This window comes from Nipponia nippon, unplaced genomic scaffold, assembly GCF_047370975.1.
Source record: "Nipponia nippon isolate SJK-2023a ecotype South Korea unplaced genomic scaffold, ASM4737097v1 scaffold_15, whole genome shotgun sequence".
In the NCBI taxonomy this organism is placed as follows: Eukaryota; Metazoa; Chordata; class Aves; order Pelecaniformes; family Threskiornithidae; genus Nipponia; species Nipponia nippon.
The window spans coordinates 2,279,264-2,303,175 of record NW_028262331.1 but is presented as its reverse complement, the minus strand read 5'-3'; the positions used below and the strand labels follow the sequence as shown (position 1 = coordinate 2,303,175).

The 23,912-nt window shown below is 43.3% G+C and overlaps 1 protein-coding gene across 5 annotated transcripts in view; it reads left to right on the top strand.

Annotated features, from left to right (window-relative positions):
- Positions 1-23,912, top strand: part of AUTS2 (activator of transcription and developmental regulator AUTS2) — a 791,277-nt gene that overhangs the window by 240,967 nt on the left and 526,398 nt on the right. The window contains exon 1 of one of the 5 annotated variants that reach the window (XM_087751985.1): positions 19,524-19,811. The exons of the other annotated variants lie outside the window; for them this stretch is intronic. Coding sequence (XP_087608111.1) covers positions 19,764-19,811 — 48 coding nt within the window. The 5' untranslated portion in view covers positions 19,524-19,763. Of the gene's footprint in view, positions 1-19,523; positions 19,812-23,912 lie in introns of those variants that run through there. 5 annotated transcript variants of the gene reach the window in all.

The window sequence follows — 23,912 nt, the reverse complement described above, 5'->3', positions numbered from 1 at the left end:
ATTATTTTGGTTAGGTGGTAATATCACTGGTGATAAATTAACCGTATGGAGAGGACTTAAGAATTGCATCTTCTTGAACTTCAGATTTCAGAGATGACAAATCTGGATTCTGCCTCATTCATAGATTCGGCAAATCGAATTTATCTAAAGAGTGTGAACTCTATATTTTGACATTTTCCTGCACTGAATACCTTCAAAATAAAGAAAAATGCTCTTCATATACCTTCATTAGCATGCAGTGTGCCATGACAGATTTATGAAAGACATCTCACTGCTGGAGAACCCTGGTGCTTTATACCATTTGGTAAGTAGCATGATGATGTGCTGGGCACTCAGGTTTCATTCTCGGTCCCATTCATCATCTTGCTGTGTGACTCCAAACAGACTATTTTGCTCCTTTGTCTCAGTTTACCTGTGTATAAAATGCTGGTACCATCTCCTACTGCTATTGTGAAATGTAATTAAGTTAATGCTCGAAAATACTGTTTAAGTACAAGCTACAGCTGTTATTTACTATGGTTTCAAAGTGTGTAAGCAAAAAAATCCCTCTTGGTCCACTTTTATTTGGGGTTTATTTTTGGTTTCTGCCTTTTTCCGTTCTTTTGTCTCCTTTTATAGCTGTTGCAAGAAAGTCAGGAGAATGTGACATTCAGTGAGTGACACTGAAGCCGGTGGAGGCAGGGAGGGGCTGAAGCCTTCAAGTGTAACCAGTGATGCTGGAGATCATTAACACTGCTATTTATAACTGTAAAAACTAGGTTTCAAGGGGAAACATCTAGGCTTAGCATGGCTAATTATACAGCTGTTAACTAATCTAACACTGATCCTAATTCCACCAAACCTTCACATTGACATTTTATGGCATTGTGTGAAGCAAGCTAATATAGCACAGAGGCCGTCAGGTGGAGAAGGGCTCAGCGCCCCAGCTCTGCCGGCTGCCTGGCCTCCTCTGCAAACGCAGGATGGGTGGGAGCTAACACCTCCCGCGGCAAACAGTGTCCATCTTAAACACAGCCTCTTCAGAAAGGATAAGGGCACCTGGACTGAAGGTTTTAAGGAAATTTTCAATTACTACTAAACTCAGAATGCCAGAGCAGGGGTTACCGGAGGATTTGACAGTTGCTAAATCCTTAGAATGACTCTAGATACACATACAATGTTTGCATTATTAATTCAATGTCTTTGCACTTCGGTGGTGTTTTCTATAGAAGTATTGTCTCGAGGATCTATCTGCATAAATGTAATGGTAAGATCAAAGTCTTTTTTCCATTTAAAAGCATAAAATAGAAAGTGATCTCACTGAAAAAGTCTGATCAGTAAAAGGATCAAATGGATTCATCAGAAGTGTGTGATACACTTTCCTATCCTCTCCCTTCCTCCTTTGTTGAGTCCTTTCTATATTTTTGAAGTTTGAAATCACTGAAGTGTGACCTATTTTCTTGTTTATATTGTCTGTTTGCATTTCCCAGTGTTTGCAGGTAAGAGATGCTTGAAGGGAGGACGAAGGGTTGTCTCTTAGGCACCAGTGCCTCCTTGCTCCACGGAAGGGCTCATGAGTAGGCAAACAGGGGGGGGCTTAAAGGCCCCGAGTGTGTTGAATTATTGTCAGAGAGCTGGTTCTGTACGTATTGACCTTATTATAACATTTATAGCTTCAAGGTGAACGCAAAGCAGCAAAGCCTCCAGCTTTCAGGTTTCCATTCGGGGCTGGGAACAGGGGCATTCGCTTTCCACACTTGCTGGTTTTACCGTTGTTAATTTTCACGTGTTAACGATTACCTTTTAGTTTCTCTTTTCTCCGGTATTATTTGATCCTCACTGAGGACAAGAGGAGGTGGCCCAATGGGAGGGAAAAATAGTCTGGGCCATGGCATGGCATATGTGTGAAAAGCTTTTCATGTTTGCTTGCTCGAGTTCATGAATCTGGAGGAAATTGCCTTGCTGAGAGTCTTCTAAAAATGTCTTGTATTTTGGATGTACAGCATTTTATTATTATTATTTTTTACTTTTCTAAAGAAAATTAATTCCGTGAAGCACTTGTCATCTCCCCGTCTATGATGGTTTTGCTGTTTTGTTACATTGGTTTCCATTCATTCTGCAGGGATTCATTGTCTTCAGTCCATCTGCCAACTGCTCTGCAATCACTGCCCAACAAAAGTACTCATTTTTCTCCCTTCTTTCCCCTCACCCTTCATCTCAGCCTCCAGAGCTTCCACAAATCAAAGGAAATCTATAGTTTATTTTTAAATTCGGTGCTTATTAAGTAAAAGGGATAGTGTAATGTCATTATGGATGGCATCCTTTAATACTGAAAGCAGCAGCTGTTGTTAACCTTCTTTGTTCACAGAGCCCCTGGTTGCTTGCAGGCTGCTGGGCAAACAGAATAGCTGTTAGCGCCGTCTTGACTTCTTCGCTCAAAGAAAGCAGAAGCCACCCTTAAGAAGCACAAAGGATTTAAGTATCCCATGCATGTTAGTCGGTATTTTGGGAATAAATACAGACCGTCTTGCTAGATGTGCGGCACATTGATCTGAATTTGGGTCTGCTTGTTATATTATGGAACGGAGCTATTCCTCAACACTGCTGTTTTTATCGGCAGTATATCTGCAGATGATACGAGCAACAGTCTGCTCGTGTCAAAATGGTGAATGCTGCCTCTCATTTCCTTGATTGTGGTGGGCATAGTTAGGGGAGATGACCAGAGGATGTGGAAGGAAGAGGAGAAAGTCTCTCACTCGTATTCTGTCAGATCGCACAGGGAAAAGAGGTGGTGTATGCTTTTATTTTCTTTTCCTAGTGTTGCCAAAATACACGTGATACCCTCTTTGCTGGTTTTTTGCAAGCCATTATACACTGCGTGCAGCTGCTTGGGTTTTTAGGTATCTTGCTTTGCTCCCTTCCGTACGCATTCATAGGAGCTAGAAACAATGTATTTGACTGGTTTACTGGTTTTTGGTTTTTGTTTTTTTGTTGGTTTTTTTGTTTTTTTGTCCCTGCAACATTTCCTTCATCCCCTTATGCACTTCTCCACCTATAGACTTCTGTTTCCATAAGTACACAGTGAGACATAATTCTGCTTTCTGAACTCTGGGTCTGGACTGTTTTCATGTGTTCCCTATCATAGCCTTCCTCATCAGCAGGTGTCATTGCAACCTCATGACTATGCTTCTGTTCCCTGGCTGTTTGAGCCCAAATCCACAATCATTTTGAGGCAGCTGTCCAAATCTTCTAGGGAATATGTTACAATTTTCCCAGAGGAAAAGTACTCACAAGAAAATCTGAATGGCACGGATTTTGCACAATGCAGAGCTTCAGCAAGTAAATTCCCATGCCCTGTTCTGGTCCGTTGGGAGCCACGGCGCAAGCTGCTGGAGGGGAGGTATATGTTAACTTACTTTCCTAATGCAAACAGGAGTCTGAGATCTCTCCCTCAGATTCTTCCTGTAGGGCATGCTGAGCTAATGAAGCTGATACATCTGGCCTCATCCTGCTTTTCTAGACCGTATATCTTCCTTAGGAGATCCAACTGCTTATACTGGGAAGAGCAATCTTGTGTCTTCATGTGCTCCCCATGCGTGATGGCGGGGAGTGCAAGGACCAGAAACCAGGCTCTGAACAACACTGGGTCCTAAAGGTGCTCAGTCCCTTTTTGCTGTAAATGGAAACCAAAATCGTGATTCACCATTTGTAGAGGCCGTTTAGAGAATGTGAAAACTGTCATTGAAGATCCATTGATGTTGAAAGCCTGTATGCATATTCTGTTTTTTCATTCTACCGCTGTGTCCTGGGATGTCAGGGGGAGTAACCTGTGCCAGGTTAATAGGAATCTCCCGCTGCCTGAAATAATGCTTTGCTTTGCTGTAGAGTTGCTATCTGAGCATTTTGGAGCACGGTGCAAACATTAATGGTAAAAGCAGTCAGACAATTGAATAAAATTGAATAAAAGCAGGGTCTTAAAGCTGGGGAAACTTAGGTTTGACCATGACAAATGAGTTTCTTGAATCCTGGTCTGTTTTCTGCTGGAGTAGCATTGCTCAACCTGAGCTCTCTAAGATGACAAAGGGGCTCCACAAAACAACTGGTTAAAAGCCAAAATATGAACACCTCCTCCCTGTGCACTCAGACACGTTCCCGAAGAAGTGTAGCTATGTGCCTTTGCTTGCTGCTGGTGCCTAATTAAAATATACAAAATTATAAGACAAAGGTTGCTGTTTTGTAAAACAATATAGTTCTGTTTAAAGAAACAATAGGTGCTCCAGTAGCAGCCTTTTCTTCCCAGCTGGGGGTGAAAAATAGACTCTAATATGGATTAGGATTTTTTTTTTCCTGCCAAAACAGCCTGGTCCTTCAGTGGAAAAAAGGTAGAGAATCATTGACCTAGATCATCTTTCCTATCTGGCTAAAAGCCAGCAGTGCATAATGGTATAAAAATGAGAGATAAAAAGAGGAAATGATATCAGAAAAGGCTTTTGTTTTCTTTAATTTAGCTTTAAAGTTAGTGTCCAGTAATTCACCTTGCTGCTTTTTTTTATTCAACTCTAGCTCTGCAATCCTGCTGGATAACCTGTAAAAGAGAACTTGTTGCTTCTTTCTTAATTTAAAGGGAGCTGTAATTTAGTAATGTTCATACTGGACTTCACCACAGATAACTGGTAGAATTCATTTTACTTCTTGGCTGGTTTAATACAGTATGTGGATCAAGCGTGTAGACATGCCTGAAATATGTTGCCTTTAACAAAGAGCCTGATTATCGAAACCCAATTACTTTATGAATTTGTACGAAGTTGCGTGTCGTGCAGCCCGAGCTTACACATACTGCGGTTTCTCTTTCTTGTCTTTTTCTTGGAAAATGTGACGGGCGAGTGGCAATACTATTGAATGCTGCTTTTATTAGCAGCAGCCTATGCGGGGATGTTACCCCGTCACTTTGGGTCATCTCTCCCATGAGCTTTGCAAGTGTTGAAGCCAATGAATAAAAACATTCAGGGGGGAACAAGAGTCATTTGTAAGGAGCTATTTGCCTGCCTGCTTGTCAAGGCTGGGTGGCTGAAGAAGACTCTAATGCCAGTAGCGATGCTGAAACACATCAGTCCTTTCTCTAAAGTCCTTTTTTCTGGGTCTAATTCTGTTATGGGAAAAGAATAGACAGAAAAGCTGGCCCATTGCATTGATGGTCCTGGGTAGCAGATAGGAACTACGAAGTGTTTTTTTTAATATCCATCAGAAAATAGTGCACAAGAATAAAACCTACAACTGAAAGGTTGTTTTATTGTTGCTTTGCTACAACAAAAAAGTAGTTTAGTTTCTTGGCACAGCGTTTGTGAAGGTGTGGAGGAGTACAGTCTGAAGGGCTGCAGCTTTCAAGGCTTCTACAGTTGTAGAAACAGCACATATGAGAAGCAAAGCTCAAAAGATATTTTAAAAGTTGTAGTTATTGTAGGTCTAGCTTATCCAAAAACCTGATCCTGGTATCTCCCAAAGGCATTCACAAATCAAGCTAGATGATGTTGAATTTCAGCAATGGGGAGAATTTAGGAAACTCTGGAGATTAGTAGCAAGTCCAGCAGCGTGGCTTGCCGAGGATGGGAAAAATCATGTTTCCATTTCTTACTTTCACTGAGAGAGACTGGAGTCCTAGCACTGAGCGTTTTGGGGTTATGGCCTCAGAGGATGGTGTAGCTGTTTGCTTAGTAGCTTATTATTTGTGTATTGGACTTTGTGTCTTGTCTAAGTGGCATTGAGGAGATTTGAGGAGATGGCATGAAGGAGGGTGCTCTTTGGAAAACCAAAACCAGGAGAGAGGATGCTGTCTGTCCCACTTGCCTGTCTGCAAGGATGTGTTGGCAGGGGCGGATGACCCATGTGTTGGAGACCCAGGTAAATTAATTCCTCTCTGCAGGGGCTCACGAACCAGTTTTTCCAAGAAATGTGACCTATACATCCCCTTAGTCAGGAGTGATCTCAGTCTTCTCTGTCCATGCTGTTTAAATGTCAATGAATAGTTAAACATGAACTGGAGCACGAGAGTAGGCGTTGGGTCTACCTGGCTGTCAGGCAGCAGGTTGTGCATCAGCAGGAGGGAAAATCCTGCCTACAGCCCCTCTTACCTGGCAACATGGAGTGTGATATTGGGATCAATAGAAAATTACTTGAACCTACAAACACTTGGTTGTCCTCAGCGTAGCTCTGACTTTTAATACTGAGCTCAATTGCACTGTGGCAGCTGCCAGGGAAAACATGCTTATAACCCTCCGTGGGGTGCTGCGGGCATCCCTGGGTGACGGCCGTGCACGCAGCCATGTCCCGTGGGGCCCCGCGGTGCCGATGACATCTGGAGGGGACCCCGGGGTGAAATGGAGCCTTGTGAGCTACAGTTGAGAGCCAAAACAGCATTTTAGAGTGGTGCGGGGGGACAGGCGGCGACTTACCGACTCCAGTCTGAACAGCTGAGTTTGCACCTCTCCATGCTCTCCCTGTTAACTCGGCAGCAAGTGGCACCGAGTCCCCTTTTGACTGGTGTCAGTGATGTTTGGTGTTGGCTTTCTCAAATGTATCTCTCTGGAGTCGTTATTTAATTCTCTTTCCCTTCTACGACAGGGACCTCCTGGCAGTTTGGTGTCAGGCTGCGCCCTGTATCTCAGCGGCGTATTCTACATTGGCATAGAGACGGATCCTGATCTAATAATTCATATATTATTCAGTACCCTGAGGTTTAGGGATTAGCCAGGTTATGCAAAAACAATTTTTTTTTTTTTTCCCCCACAGGCTGATTTGCATATTAACTTTCTTGTGCATTACTGATTTGGTTCTGGTGAACTTCATCCTGTTGCTAGGAGGGATAAGCTATGAGACACTGAGGAATTATTCAAAACGCCTGCAGGCGCAGGAAGTTAATACTGCTCTGGTTTGTATTTGGACAGCTGTCATGTAATTTAAAGAGACTAGGCACTCTAGAAACTCTAGAAGCTTTTCCTTCAAGAAAACTCTAGGTGAGTTTTCTTTTAAACTGTATTTTAAAGCCTGAATGGTACCTCTGGTTTCGAATGAGAAAATCCTCCATCGCAATGGGAGTTGTGGAGCTCCTATGGGACCTGCATCTGGAAGGGTGCTTTTAGCAGATCTTTCTCTGGAATAGAAATCCATTGGAGAAATTCCATTATCTTATAAATAAGTGGGAGTAGGAGTAATTGAGTCAGTGTGTGGAGGAAATGCGTTTCCTTTCCAGGCAAACTGTGACTTTATCTAGAAGCTTTCTTCTGTCTCCTTCAATTAATACGAAAAGGCTTCGTTGCTTATAGGTATTGGTTACATTTGGTGCACAGCAAATTTCGCCTTTAAAGGGATTCTTTTAGTCAGCTGTCACCTAAGTCCTTTATATCATGTTTATGTAAGAAGGGCACACTATTTTTAGAAACTTAATGTAGATATCGGTATGCTGGGAAATGAGATTGTGCTCAAAGAGAGGGATGTACCAGCAAATCCACTTTGCAGTGTAAACAGGGCATTTTTGTGTGGTATGTTCTGGGAATACCACGAGCAGAAGCACTACCCTAGGCAGGGCGGAGAATTTGTCCACTTGGTGCCTCTTTGACCCTCCAGCCCATTTAAACGTGTGTTTTTGCACATATACAGCTCTCGGCATCCTACAGAAATTGCAAGATCCTGGTGCTCAAAAATTACAAGAGTCCTTTTTTTTTTTTTTTTTTTAAATAAAAAAAGTAATCTTAACAATTTTGGATTCTCTTTGTTTATGGATTTTGAACTCTTATTATGCTCTCAGACTGTGTTTTAAACTTTTCTGCCAGGAGAGCTGAAACATGCTTTCTGTTGTTGAAATGAGAACAAGCATTCTTGTATGCTTGCAGACTCCAGGAGCCTTCCTTGAAGACAACCACTAAGTATTTTCAGGTTTCAGACAAAGAGCAGGAATTATCATCTTGGGAACCGTCTGCTTATATAGTGTCCATGCGTGAGCTACTTACAGTAGAGATGCACCATTTTATTGTCCATGCGTGTGCTGCAGTATACCATCTCAGATGACTCATCTTATTTATTTGGTAGTATATCTCTAAAGCATATTTTTATAGATAAGGCAGTACAGGCCATCGCAGGTGGTATGTACGTAAATGTGTTTGGTCTGTGAACAAATGTCTTCCAAATGCACTTGCATATGCGTGTGCATGTAAGAACAAAGCAGCTCAGAAAATGTGTTTCACGATTTGGTATATCCCATTCTTTCCCTCCTCCCTCCCCTGCAGTTGTATAAGTACTTTTGATGGCAGCTGCTGGATTAGACCCAGAAGCTTAAAAGATTAAAGAAACCACTAAAAGCAGCTAGGAGGAAGCGAAGGATCCGTTTGTCTGAAGGTTTGTGTTTTCGTACTGGTGGTTGAGAAGAAAATTGCAAACAGGCTCTGCCCTGCAGCAGAGGACTCGCAGGCATCGGGGCATTGCAGAGGTTCGGTGTTGGGGCCGGCCACGCTCGCGGGTGCAGGAGCGAAAGCTCAGCCTGTGCCTTGGGACTCGCTGTGTCACGTCCAGGGTGCTGCAGGGTGGCAGTGACGGTTCCTGTCCTCTTCCCTCCTTGCTGTGGTAGCCCACAAGCTCGTTTAGTGCTCTGCAGCGTAGACGTGGAAAGCGTTGGCTGTCTGTAGTTTCTTACGGAGCGAGAGGAGACTCTGAAACTGAAACACAACAAATGGCTGAATGAGCAACAGGTTTTGCATTTTCTCCCTGTATTAAATGGCACTGCCTGCTGCTGCTTACGCTGTCTGTTAAGCTCTACAGTGAACATTATTGTTAATGAATGCATTTCTTGTCCAGGTGGTTCCAGTCAATGACAGGTAGAGCTGAGCAGGACACAACGTCTTTCACCAAAGTCAATCTGAAGTCTGATTCTTTTCCCCTCTTTCCTTTTTTCCCCCATCCACCCTCCTCAGCCCCAAACCTAAAAGCAGCTGTTTCAATAAGTGATTTTTTTTTTTTTTTCCTTAAACATGGTCTTTTGCAATGTAAAACATCTGCTGCTTTCTGGCTGATCCCTAAACACTACTGATGGTGTGTATAATCAAACCGGGGCCCTTGAAGAATGTAAGCCAGTCTTGCCTTTTGTCATTCTAAACAAGCTGTGCTGAAAAAAGTGTCTGGTGTGGGTGCAAGACAAGACCCTGGACACCTGAACTGCTTTGCTGGGGTAGGAAGAGTGCTACTGAGCATGTTAGGATTATTAACATTAATCTAATCTTTCCGTTTGTCAAACAGATTTTTGACTACATGGAGACAGCTTACCCAGTTCTTAAGACAGTGCTCCCAGATCAGCTTGTAGTTTGTTCTGTAATACCGTGTGGATTTGCTGGGATTTTCAAGTAAATACATTATGTATATGGCTTACAGATTGCTTAGGCTGTCTGCATCAATAATTAAAATGAGGGAGGGGATTATTCTGCAGAGTTTCCCCCTTTCTTTTCCTCATCCTTTTCACATGTCTATTTTTATCTTTCTTCTCTTAGGATCGAGAAGATAAACCTGTAGCAAGGGAGAGTGTGTCAAAGACAGAGCTGAACATTTTTCCAGCAGAGATGGGAGCTGGTGGCACATCACTGCAGTGCCAGCTCTCAGCATCAGCCTGACCTTTGCCATTCTCTTTGCAGACACTTTGATTCAGACTTGTCAAGAGCTGCCAACCTGTTCTCTTCGCTGTTAAAACAAGCACACCTTTTCTACTGAGACAGGACAAAAAGCGTCACTTTTGAGTCTTGTGGTGAACATGATGCTGTGCTGTTAGTTGCCCAAAGTACAGGGAAAAGGTTTGGTTTGATTTGGTATTGCTGCGGTGGGTGTAACGTTGCCTAGATTGGATGGGGCAAGCTTTTGGGCTTGGTTGTTGTGGGTTTTTTAATGGTACTTTGTTAGATTGAGAGCTTCAATACAAGTTAATACTTAAATTTCAAGTATATCACAAGAATAACTAATTTTTGTTTTGTACCTCCGTCCTCACCTATCTTTGAAAAGTATATGGTGTATTGGAGTTGACGTTTCAAAATCCACAGTGCCGTCCGGATGCAGACAGACTATGCCAGTGTGATTTTCTGATGTGGCATTTTTAGTGTCCTGGATATGTTGAAAAGGGAAGTTTTGTCTGGTTAATTTTAAGACTCTCTGTTGTCTCTGAAATCTCTGCACATCCGGTCGCTAACATCTCTACCTTGAAGTTCAAAATGATAGCTGGTCCTTCTTGGACACGACACAATGTGTCATGGTCACAGGCAGCTTCTGCGGTGGGTACAAAGTGCAGCGAGACTGTACGGAGCCTAAGACTTGAATGGTGTTACAAAAAGTGCACTTAAGCTGGGAGAGTGACAGTCCTTTCCACACTGATGTGACCGCCTAAGAACTAGCAAGAGTTATGTGCCCGTGTTTACTTCCCAGCCCGATTTAAACTTTACAGCACGTCCAAAGAAACAGAGAAACTGCCAGAGAGGTGTTGATCTGATGAAATGGATGGATGTCCTTGCTCAGCGTAGCGTATGTGCACAGCAGTCCCGGCTTTGGGCTGAGCTAACTTCCCAGCCTGGGTGTGAGGGACAACATACAGCGCTTGCTGTCATTATGTGTTGTGGGACTGCTGAAGCTTTTACTATGGAGATTTTCATACCGTAGATGGGAGCATGAGCATTTGGGCAACTTCCAAATGCACACGCCCCATGCTGTTAAAGAATAAGTAAGACCAGTTTCAATTTTGTCACTACAGATGAAAAATTGCATGGTATGATGTGCTTGGTGTAAAGATGTTTTGGTGTACGGCATGCACCAATACCTGGTACCTTCCATGTGTTGGGAACCCGGGTGGAAAGTATTACAGGGGTAGAGCAAACTAAAACTTGTCCAATTTTTTTTTTTTTTTTTTCATATCTGGCTGAAGAACAAGGATGCAGTTCAGTGTCAATAGCCTATGTAATCTTTGACTGCTTTTTGAGACGGCTCATTAGGATGATTTCTTGGCTGGAAGCTGTGGAATTGGCCTGAGATCACCAAGTCATGGGCTGTGAAAGAGCCGTTAAATAATAACAACTACCTTAGCTCATTACTGGCCTGGACCATGCTCTGCCCAGCAGCCTGGAGAGGAGCTGCTGGCACACGGCGTTGCCAGCTGCAGTTAAGTGTAGCGCTCGGTGCATCATCTCGGGTACTGTTGTGTTGCGCTGTCTACACCACTCCCTTCCCAGTTTCAGTTTACTTGTTTTAAGGCTCTTTATAGTGTGCTCTGCCTACGTACGTTTAGCTCTGATCGTGGAATTGCCTGTGGAGATCTGATGCCATTGACAGCTTCATTTGTCCACGTTACAGTTTAGGACCGTAGGAGCCAAGTACCTGTGTTGGCATCGCTCTTTCTGCGTTGCTGTCCCTTTTCATACAAAAGGGCGAGTTTGTGCGTTTCTTATGTATGAAGACAGCAGTTAGGTGCTCTATGGAAATCACCAGTGCTCTAGGAAAGGTTTAAGCCTTGATTAACTTCTGCAAATACACCTGAACTTACAGTGGACACTATAAAAGCAAGCCAACAACTGCTATATATGCTAACTTAACTGCTTATCTGCAAGAATTTTGCAGTCTGAGTGTAAGAAATGCCATGAATTCTTCCCAGAGGTGCTGGTACTACAGCTCCTCAATGCACAAAGCTGTTCGTTTTTCTTTTTTTTTATTATTATTTTTTTGTGAACACCCCCTGTTGTAATATTCCGTAGCTCTTCTCAGCTGCTTAAACTTGAGAAGCTTTTAGGCAGGTATTCATAAGCGCTAAGGAAGTGTAATGCCTTATTTGCTACTTTAAACTCGCTAAGGTCCAGAGCAATTTTAGCAGCAATGCAGTTACCCTGGATAAGGTAAAGACTGCGGCACTCTCCAGCTGCAGTGCCTAGCATCGTGTAGTCCTGCTCATGGAATATAAACTCCGGGTGCTGATGTAATACAGATGTTAGTCAGAATTTACAGTAGTTGAACTGAGTTTGGAATTTAGCTGAAGGGACTGAAATGGAGCATTAATCAAACGCCACGATTACTGAGCCACGCTTTCTGCATTAAACTAAACTAATGCAGAAGATGCATTACACCCCTAACATCTCAATATAAAGTAAGCCCTGCCATGAGGACGTGGTAACAGTAGTCATTAGCCTTTACCTTTGGCTGGCTGAGTGAGGGAAAGGGTTGTATAGATGTTAGTCTGCTCTCAAAGAGGATTCAGGGGGAAAAAAAAAAAGCAGGGAGAAAAAAAAGCTGGCTCTTCTTAATAAACTAGTGTAATTACAGATCTGTTTAAGCAGAGGCATATGATACGTATGTTTGTGACAATTTTCCAGAGGGATGGTTTGGCTAGTGCTAAATAACCAGGCTCATTTTCCCATAATGCAAATGTTATTCACAAACTATTACCATAATTGATGCACCGAGCCACTGTAGAGTAAATAATGTGGTGTGTGTGGGAAGCAAGCTAGAAGTCAATGAATATTAAAGAACAAAATCTCATTTTTTTAAAGGGAAACTTCACAAGAATTAGAATTACTTTGAAAATCAAATGGCAACGCAAGTTCAAATCGCCTGGTTGTTTTTTAGTTAAGTATACATGCACGTGCATAAACACGCGCACTTACTTATGGGCTGCGGTCTCCAGTCTGGTTCAGCTGGGGTCTTTTTTCTGCTTGGTGAGTACAAAGCATCCTCAGATGTGACCAAAGCAGCGTGGTGTATGGGAACTGCTGGGTAATACCCAGTGTCCTGGGAACTTCCCAGAGAAGTGGGTTATGAACACACTAGTCCTCTTGGCAGCTGAAAGAAATAAGGACCTTTCAGGGTGTTTTCTGTTGGGTGAAGGGGACCTGGGACTGGTAACCCTGTGTTTGGGGAGATATTGGTTGTTTCTTTGTCTCTGCCTTCCTCAACGATGCTGGGGTACTCATTCTGTGTAACACAAGAAGAATTTTGAATCATGCAAAACCCACGGGAGGGATCCCGTTAGGTTTATAGGTTGTTAGGCTTGCGATGGCAGCGTGCGAGTGGACTGCCTGGAGGCTGCCGTGGCTGAGCTGTGACCTGCTGGTGTGCTGCGTTGCTGGGCACGGCTGCGTGGACCTCCCAGCCTACGGGAGGGCAAGGTGTTAGTTACTCATTCCTTAGTCCTTGATCGCTGTCCCTGTGCACAGCCTTATGCCTCCATAAGTGTTAAGTAGGTTACAGCACTTTTTGCTGAGGTGTAAATTACCCTGTATCCATTGCTGAATGCAGGAGCTATTGGCACTGCAGGCTTATCTGTGCTGGTATGGATTTTTGGAGTAAAACGTTTTGCTGAATAGGACTTGATTTAACTGTGGGCATTAGTGCCCTGCCATCTAATCCCTTTTTATGTTCAAAGGGAACTTGTGTTAGTGCTTAAATGTATATATGTACGTTGCATGGAAGGGTGGTATTTTTTTTCATGCATTGCTTTACTTTTTTTTTTCCCCCTGGATATATTGCTCCCTCATCCCTGTTCCATGTGTAAATGAGGGAGATATATACAGACAACTATATAATGTATTGCAGAGATGTATTCCAGTAGAATGAAACGATGGAGTGTCACAGAAATTACTGCTTTCTGCATTTGAGAACTGTGTCATTTCAAACACTTTTGAGTACTGGAGTGTTCTCAGAAGTGAACTTTTCTCCAGGTGGTAAAACCCTGGTCAAATACCACTGTAGCTCTAGAAACCAGAGAGACAGGCACAAAATGCAGAAGCATTGTATAGGATTACAAAAGCATCATTTGATCTTTTAATTTCCTGAGCCATTTTGCCCAGATGGCAATTATTGTTCTTTTTTTAAATTACAGATTATAGCACTGCACCTTCTTTTTCAGAGATTAAAAAGACATTTTAAGCAACCTTTGCTTCCTGTTGCTGAAGTTACTCGCACGTGACTTCCTGGCACAGTTAGTTATATATCATATAACATCAGTAGCTTTCCTTATTGTAACCTGATATAACTCAATGTGGCAGAAGTAACATATTGTGAGCCATCGTGAGCCTAGCTCTTGTGCGCTGGGCTTATGGGCTGTCCTTCTTCTGGCTCAGTCTGTCTCTTGCAGATTGTAAACCACTAGCGAATGTCTGTTTCTTGTCCTCTGTGGACTGGATCGAGGTGTCTTTGAACCTTTCAGGCTTCTGTGGTTGTGCCTCCTAGCCATAATTTCACCTAGAAAGCCGAGCACATGCCTGAGCTGGGTTATCACTCATCATAACTCATTACAAATTGGCACTTTGCTGGGGGAGATATAGTACTTGAAACTGCTTTTCTCAAGTTAATCTGTATTCTTTCTCTTTGAATCAGGCAGCCTGACTTACTAGGTTTTATCCTACTCCCAGGGAAAAGCAGCTGTAAGACCTGGTAGGTCTTACAACAGGCAAGGAAAATGTTACTTGCACCTCTCAGTCATTAAAAAAAAAAAAAAAAAAAAAAAAAAAATCTTTCCATAAAGCAGGGCTGCTGGAGGGCCGTAGGGGTGGCGCTGCTCTCCCGGACCGCTTCATCCTGCTTCTTGTCTGTCTGAAACGGTGCCAGTCCCAGGAACGGGACACCGGACACGGGATGCAGCTCATTCTGTACCTGTTTGAAGTGGATATTAAAGCATAAGGGCTCTCACATACTGCCAGCCTGCATTGCTTTCAAACCAGTGACCTAGAGAGTTTCTTTTTAAAACGTGCACAGAAGTACGAATTGACAGCAGCATGTTTATGATGAGATTTTCGGCAGCACTCAAGATGAAAGAGCAGATGGTGTTGATGGGAGAGCAGGGTTATGAGGTACAAGATGGGATTGTTATCATGTTAATAACAAGACAGCAAATCCCACAGTGCTTTCTATGAGCCTGAAAGATGATAGTTCCCCGTTGGCCTTCACGCGAGTCAGAAATGTCCGGTAACGCTGGCCCCAGGAGGCTGCGGGCGCCTCGTTAGTTCATCGTGTTGGGTCTGAGGTGTAGCCATCGATTTGTTTGGGTTTGGTCATTCTGACCTCTTTCCTTGCTGTCCGTGTCCTGGGCAGCCTTTAGGGTGTAAAGGAGTTTGAAGACACAGCTGGTGTAATTCTGGGTTACTTCTAAAACAGAAATACTGTTAGGGAATATGGGTACTTTGATGTGAATCTGGTATTTGCAAGTTTAAAGCTTGGGAAGTGCTGGACATGTTGGAAGGCGGGCAGACGGAGCTTCGGCACTTCCACTTCATTTAAAGTAATCCATATCACTCTGCAGTTCTCTGAACTTGGGGAAAAACTTCCTCTTTTAGCGGTTTGCAGATCCTACAGGCTTTGCTCTCAGCTTCAGAAATCTCCCAGGGATCACTGCTTTGGCTGGTATGTTAGGAGCCATTCTGAACTGTGGAAAACATTTCAAAATCCTTTGTATTTATACTCATTCCAATTTGTCTTTTTCTTTTCACAGGCTAATTATAAAAATCGCTGTAAACATTTTCTGGAGATGGGATCTTCCTAACTCTTTGTGCTTATTGTTTATGTCCTGTTTTTTCAGCATCCCCACACTTTACTCTTGGTTGGGAAGTGTGAAAGCTATTATGGTAATAGGGAGCGAGACGATTTTCTGCTCTCATAGTGCCAAGGAGATAGGAATGGATGTAATTAATCTTGGATGTAGTCCCTGCTGCAAATATGTCATCTTGCTTTAGCCTCCCTGCACACGTAGATATTCGCGCAGAGGTTCATTTTGCTTGGGATAAGGGTCAGTGCTCTTTAGCTTACTCGGGGATCAGCGTAGCTTGGCTCCCCTCGCAAGTGGGTTCTTTGGGGCGTTTCATACTGTGGCACGTACGAGGTGAAATAGTGCCTGGTTTGCTCCTTCCCTCCCTCCTTCCCACATGGCACCAAGAAAACGTTGGTCTAACTTGACAACGTAGATGGAGGCAAAGCGAAGAGGAAGAGGTATAACCCTGCTTGTAGGCGACTTAAAAATCAAATTGGTACTACTCACTGTTTGGTTTGCTTGCATTAGTGTATGATTAGCTTTGTCATGGAGGATAATTGAAATGAACGTGGATCGGTATCCAAATATACATTAGGGTGCATTAAAAGGCTTAGAACCAATGTTCTGTTAAAAAGGAGGTTATTTCAATTCCTTTGTACACTGTCTCACATTTGAAATGGTATATTAGAGTATGAGAACCTGCTGAATAAATCAAAAGCTGTTTATTCTGGGGGGAATTGCAAATATTCTATCAAAATATGATTCCCTTTAGGGGATTGTAGAAAGTCAAGTCCGGATTTTGGCTGTACAAACTTAGAATCTGAATAGTACATTATTTCATGTTATCGATGGATGTTTGAAAGAGAAGGTGTAGGATAAAAGAGTTTTGGAGGTTAATGCTCCAGCACATCTAGGGATGAATTCCTGTCCAAGGTGGTGTTTGCCTGGCAGCATGCCCCCAACAAGTGAGGATGAATTGGCAAAACAGAAGCAAAGCTGTTGTGGGATGCACCGTATAGACAATAACTATAAAATATGAAACTCAAATACATTTCAGACAAAGCGCTGACGCTGTAGGTTTTGAAATAAATGGCGTATTTTGCTCAACTGCAAAGATGAAAATTCATTTCAGCTGCAGTGTTGAAAACGAAGCTGTTGTGTACTTCGTGTACATGTGCAAACCTACACAGCTGTTAGTATTGTAAGAAGTAACCAGGTTCTGCTGGCGCTGGTTCGGGGCTGTTTGCGGATGCTGATGTTGGGCGTTTCAACAGTGTGACAAAGTGAGCAATCCTGCGGCGTGACTGCCTCTTCCCTGCCTAGCTGGGGGATGTGATGGCTGGAAATACTGCATCTCCATTCCCCATGCTGCACTTGTCCTTTGATTACAAAAGGACAGCTCTCGAGGGATGATGTTGTGCATTTTCCCGAGATAAAATAATAGCTCTGTGTTTTGTGACCCTGGAACTTTAGGTCCTGCCAGATGCTAATGAACCAGTGGAAAACATCCAGGGCCTGGTAATTGCTTTGAGCCACAGCTGTTTGTGCTTGGTACACAGTGTCAAAGCTCGCTTCTTTGGTGGCTGCACCCTGTGATATTGCCCGAAGGTCCCTTCGGGGCCTCCTGGGTCAGTGCAGCGAGCAAACTTCCTATAATTGGGTACAAGGGAGCGTGGTGTCCGCGTGGGCACCGGCAGCTTGAGGCTGTCACCTATGTGGTTCACATTTGGTGGCTGCAGGAAATCCCGGGCAATGTGTCCTGCGCCAGCGGCCGGAGTAACAGCAGAGCCCTTGGCAGAGCGGCAGCTAGGAAGGAAGCGAGGCTCTTGCGCTGACCTGATCTCATTCAAACATACAGCTGGGTCTGTCCTATTCATTCCTTTGCTACTTCAAAAGCCAGCTTTTTAGGTGCAGAAAATAGAAGGTGCTAATAAAAATCAGTAGTTTAATTTTCTTTGGATCTGTGTTCCCTGTAGGAGACCTTCTCATCCACTGTCGCCTTTGAAAGACATGATTTCTGATGTTTCCACAGACCTAGAAAAGGCTGGGGCATTTTACCACCCTTTTAGCATAGGTTAATCTCCCACAGAAGTACAGAAGGAAAGTGAGAGTGGGAATACTTTTCTGTGGCATCAATGGAAAGCCATTTCTGACAGCTACGGGCGTGGATGGCAGAGATTTGATCCAGCTCGGCTGAGGCTGCACTGGGGAGGGTTAGAACGGCCTTGCTCGCCCCGATGCCCTGGCTGAGCGGGGGAGAGCAGGGGTCTAACTGCAGCTGGGGACGGACTAGGGCATCTTCCCTTGTTCAAAGCCACGTAGGAAGGTTAGAGCCATACCTTCACTTCAGTGAGGTGACTGTCGTTGGTCGTTATTGGTATTAGGATCCCATGTATAAGTCTTAGTATATGAAAAGTTCTAAAAACCTCTGTTGGCAAGTGAATGAGTAGCCAGGCTCTCGAAGTTACAGCTTTCATATGATGCACTGACACCATCACCAGTATTGATAGTGCTTTTTAGGTGAGCAATATTGACAAACTAGGTTTCAGGATTTGTCTCATCCACTATATATCTCTGTGTGTGCATATAGTAGGAGGTGGTATGTCAGTGGTACATGTATTTATTTCATATCACTCCACCTATGAAAAAGATAATCTAGACCTAGAAAAGGTACAGGGAATGAGGAAAAGGATCTGCGGAGACATATACAGCTTCCCTACAAGGAGAAACTTAATAGTCTGGGAGTCTCCAGTCCCCAAAAGGTGTGATATAACGAAGACAAGAAAAATATGTAAAATCATAATTGATCTGATAAGAAGCAAATTATTCTCTTTTTTGCAGGATAGGATACTGCGAGACTCCCCCTTAAATCACCAGACAGCTGGTTAAAAACAACAAAATGGGGCAACTGTCTCCTACTGCATACAGTGAAATTCTGAACCTTGTTCAGCATCTTACAGAAACATAAAGAGATTCAACTACCTGCGTGGCAAATTCAGGTCCATCTGTGTTATCAGATTCGTTACTGAGGGCACATCTTTGGCCTTGAGATTTCTTACACTGTTTCCTTGGGTATCTTAAAGTGCTTGGACACAGGAGGCTGGGCCAGAGCGCTCTGCTCCAGTACAGCACTTTCTGTACACAGCGGAAATACAGTAGGCTGATTATGTTCATTCTGTACTTTGCAACTTGATATTCACTGCTCTGTGGCGTGCTTGGGGCTGGGAGATTTGCAGCGAGCCGCAACCAAATCAATGTGTCTCATTAAACCAGAGAGAGGGAATTGGGCAATGTTTCTGAACGGAGAAAAGAACAAAAAGTCTGATAGGAGTATTCCCAGGATTTTTTATGCATTAGTTTCATATTGATAGTGGTAGTTGTTTGGTTTTATTTGTTTTTTCTTTTTTTTTTTAAAAAAAAGGTCTTTACAGATATTATTTTAGAACATTAGCCTGACAGCATTGAAGCTTAACAAGTGGGTATGTAGAGGGAGGGCTGAGGAAGGGGGGAGCAGCACAGAGCCTGACTCCTGATTACTTGCTCTGGTTACACGGTAGCATTACTGCAGCTGCAGCATCGGAAAGGAGACAGTTGCTTTATGCTTAAGAGGCTTTATTGTTTCTAAACTATATATAGTTCTGTAATCTTTCTTTAGATGGGGGAGGGCGTTGTGGGACAGCCTCCGAAGCATCGCCACCACCCCGCTCGGTGGGAGAGCGAGGGGTTAACGCGGTGGTGTAGGGTTCTCGAATGGGCAAGCTCATTGTCAGAATAATGTTTAGCCAGGTGTTAATCTGTGTCTGGAGGGAAGTGCTGGAATTCATTATTCATCCCACTGGGGGAGGTCATGGTCCTGGGAGGCTGCCAGCGCCGGAGCCAGCCTCCTGGCTTTACTGACATGTGCCATTTGTGATGAATGCAGCTGAAGTCCATTTGAGGAATTCTCTTGTCAGGCAGCCAAGCTGACAGCGAAACGCAGAGCTAAGGCATTCGGCGAGCTCTGTTGCAGCAAGCGAGATCGCGCTCAGCGTTGGGAGGGCAGGAGGGGACAAACTGGAATTGCAGAACGAAAGCATCGTTTTTTCTTTCTCTTTTTTTTTCTTTTTTTTCTTTCTCCCACCCTTCACTTCCCCTAAATACTGTGCTCCCCTTGGAAAATTGCCGGCTCTGACGGAAAGAGTGCTGGCACGCTGCTTTTCATCAGCAGGATAGGTTTGGGTTGCTTTCTCGTTTTTTAACGAGGGCAGGAGGTGAGACAATGATCAAGTCAAGTTGGTTCTACGTCAAGTTCAAGTACGCCGAGAAGGTAAGTCGGTGCGTTTTCTCCTGTAGCCTTTCCCAAGGGATGGCTGCGTGGTCGCTGCAGCCCCCTTCTCTTGACAGGCAGCTCGGCAGCTCTGGCCACCAGCGGAGCGAACGCCGCTGAGAAGTTTTGCTGGTGAATTTGTTTTTCCATGGCTTGATAGATAACGCTGTGCCGAAAGCCGGTGCAGCGCAGGGTATGGGCTTGAAAATGTGCACCAGCATGGTGCAAGTGGAAGAGAAAAAAGCTCAGATCTAATTACTACGGTGCTGCATTGGTTAAAAAAAAAAAAAAAAAAAAGTAGTGGTAGAGATGTATTTGTTTTTCTCGTGTGGAGCTTGGAAGGCAGGAATATTTCTTGTTCTGTAGAGCTGGTTATGAGATGTAACCTGCTTCTGCAGGGAAGTCAGTTCTTTTCTCCTTTAGTAACAAAGTAAATACTTAATTGTCTGTAATCATTACTGGAAAAAAGAAGTTTTATTGATCAGAAAGCAGTGAGATATATTCTAAGGGTGCTTGCTGCAGGTTTTACTGTGGAACTTGCTGCATTTCCTATTGCACAGAACACGGTGCTTTCTGTTGGATTTTCCTTTTACACTTTCTCTTGCCTGTCCCTTGGTACCCAGATGCCTGGGGCAAACAGAGGGATGGGGAGAGGATGGACCAAGATTTCAGCGGGGACCTGCTTGACAGCGATGCATTTTCACCGAGCATCTCCCTGGAGGGTTTCCTGCCCCAGGTTAAAGACTGATCTTGTTGCCAGTAATGCTGAGACCCAGAGTACTGGGATGTAGCACTGCTGTTTTCTTTAATCCAGCAAAATAGGGAAGAAAGCAAGACAACTTTTTTGTGAAAATAGTGAGAAGTCTCACTATCTGCTCCCTAACCATCCTCAAGCAGTTAGCAACTTGTTATTCTTAAAACGGGGGGGAAACCCATGCATGTGCCATTAGCCTGCAATTTTCTCTTCTGGCAAATAGTCCCACATTGATTTATTTCTTGTCTTTGTGCGTCAGGTTATACTGCGCACCGTGAAAGCATATATATTTCATTTAACAAGATTGTCCTATCATTTATCGCAGGCTGCAAATAGCATATTTAACAAAGTTGCAGATTTAACTATTCCGTTTTCATTTGTTTTGGGCAGTCTTACAAAGGCAATTTGACTGCAAAATCCACTTTATTAGGCAGTTATATTTTATCTCCTTGATGTTTCTCTGCAATAATTTTATGTTATTTAAAGTCATATCAGACCTATAAACATCTATATCAAAACAAATCGACTCTGCATATTTAGCATATGAAACTCTGCCCGGAAAGAACAGTCTAATGAAATCAGTAGTTATATGCCAGTGGGTGAGGTCAGCTATTTCAAATGCCAGGGAATTTTTTCTTTTTTCACCTTTACATTTTGTGATTCAATTTTTTTTTTTTTTTTTTTTGACTACTCCGTGCGGTTCAACGAGAAAGCCCTCGAGTCCCCGAACAGAGCAGATAATGTTCCTGCTTTTCTGTCACCGGCCAATTTTGTGTGTGTGTTGCATAACCTGTCATGCCAGTTTTGCAGTTTTGTCAGAGACAGATATTTTTGAGATCTACAACCTGGGAAATTTGAACACAGATGAAATCCAGGAAACCAATTTAATCCCTATTCTTCTTAGAGTTACTTGTGCCTTACAAGATTTTCTTCTGATTCACCAGGGAAGTTGCCAAGTCTCTTCATTGTTGGGGGGGGAAAAAACCCCACCAAACCCCAAACCATAATGCACACACGCAGGAAGACAAACACTGAAGTGCATGCCTGGTCTTGTATTGAGTGCCATGTGTGGTAAGAGACCGTTAGTCCTTTGCGTGGAAGTGAGGGTTTCCTAATGGAAGGCACTTGAGAGATTTAGCTCGTGGCTACGAGGCAGGGATGTACCCCCTTGCTAAACACAGGATTTTGTGTCAAGGTTCCTCTTGCGGCTGATGCTTGGCTTATTCAGCATTAGCTTCAAGTCTTATCTACGTGTAAAAATTGTGCTAGTGTGACTTAGGTGTGAACTGACGCTGAATTTATTGAACTGGTGCAGTTCTCTGGCTGGACGCTGTGGGTACATGCTCCAAGAAACAAGTGTTTCTGCGTTAGTGTAACCACGTCAGTTTGAAAAATTAGGTCAAATTCTTTTGCCACTCTTCCATGTTGTCAAGGTTTTAGAAATTGGTTTTATGTTAGCTGAGCTGAAGTACCTTTGAAATTCTCAAACCAGCTTTCTACAGCAGTTTGTCTAAATGGATTTAAAATCTCACTTGGAGATGCAGCTTCTCATTTCCAGTTGAGATAAGTGTGGGCTGCTGCAGGAATGAGTGTTCCCACTCCCAGCCACACGTTGTCAGTGGCAGTGCTTGTGCAGCCACGTGGTGACGTGCGGCCGGGAGCAGATCCAACTGGAACTGAACGGGTTTTATTCCTTTTTTTTGGGCTGGCTTCGTTTTCAGTCAGATCAGTGCGTGTCCTGCTTTACCCCAAGTCTACAGCCATAAAGGGTGTACCTGAAAATACCTGGTTGAGGGTGAGTAGAAAGGACAGTGATGTCTCTTCTGGCAGCAGCCTGTGAAAACTAAATTAATTTAAGTTTGCTCTCCTCGTTTGGAAGTGTTATATAACCTCTGTTTAAGGGAGGTCACCTTAGGTTAGGGAAAGGTTGGGTCTCTGCCCTCACGTCAGTGCAGTATCTCGGTTAAATCAGAACTAGAACTGCTTTTCCTGTGTGTGCCACAATACTGATATCGCACTGCTCCCTCTTAATTCTGTTGTAAAGAAGTTCATTGACATTTTTATTAGCTGGCTGGCTTCGCTGAAGTTGACATCCTTGCCTCTGGCCATCACAAATTTTTTTTTTTTTTTTTTTTGCCTTTGATTTGCTTTGGAAGACTTTGCTGTCTGAAGACCCCTCTGTGATAAAGCATATATATTTATATACATGTCAGAGCTAGCTCTGCAGGCAGCTTATATATTGTAAAATATTCCTTCACATATAGATTGTCAACCTGTTTTATTCTCTTGGCATCACTACGCTTTACTGCTATAAACTGTTCGGTTGATTGTGTTTGAATGTTGCTCATCCCATCTGGGTTGAGCCCACCCAAACCGAGGTTTGGTGATGTAACTTGCCTGAGCTTCAAGGAAATTCAACCCTTGCAGTTCTTCTGGGAGCTTCCAAACTCATTACATGCACCTGGCACCTTGAAATACCTTAGCCAGTCAACTTGTGTCATCTGCCTGCCTGTGCAGTGGCTGTTTTATACAGGCAGGAGAAAAATTCAGTGGCCGTGCACTTGCGGCTGCAACAGAAAGCCTGAGAAATGGTCTTAAACTATCTTTGGATGTGCACCTTTTATCCTAAAGCCATGTTGGAACTGGAAACAGAAGAGAGAGATGTTGGATAAACTGATGTACTTTGGCATGTTGGTTTGCTCAAGTCATCCAAACAGTTATTTTATGTTGCGTTAGACAAGTGCCATAAAACCATTTCACAGCAGCGTATTTTTAATTGTGATTAAAATAATCAGATAATAAAACTAACTGAAGTAGAAATCTGCACAACTTCATCTTGAGTGTATTATCAAGTTAATTGCAAACATTCTATTATATAAACTTCAAGGGAGCCTACTGGAAAAAACCCAAAGTTTTTATGTTTACCCTTTTAAAGATTTAATATAAGGTCATTTGGACGCGAGCCATTTTTAGATAATACCCATATTCAGTCTGAGTGCATTTACACTGTAATTAAAATTCAACGGCTTCGTACAAATAATAGTGCTGACACTAGGAAATCAGTTTGATCTGAGGGGGGAAAAAAAAGGCAAGCTCTTGGAAATCTGTGAAATTCTAGAAGGTGTGGGAGATGTGTGGAGAGAGGCAGCATGAGTGGGCAGTCTGGCTCCACGTGTTGCTGCTTGTATCTGAAGGAGCTTATGGATGATGCTGGAGGAATTGAAAGGTTTTGCTTTGTCCTTGAAAAGCCCTGTCCCTTGTTTGAGGTCCATTGATAGATATGGCTGAACTGAAGTGAAGCTTAATTTTCCTGATCCGAGAAGTGCTGTATTCCTAGCTGGAAAATT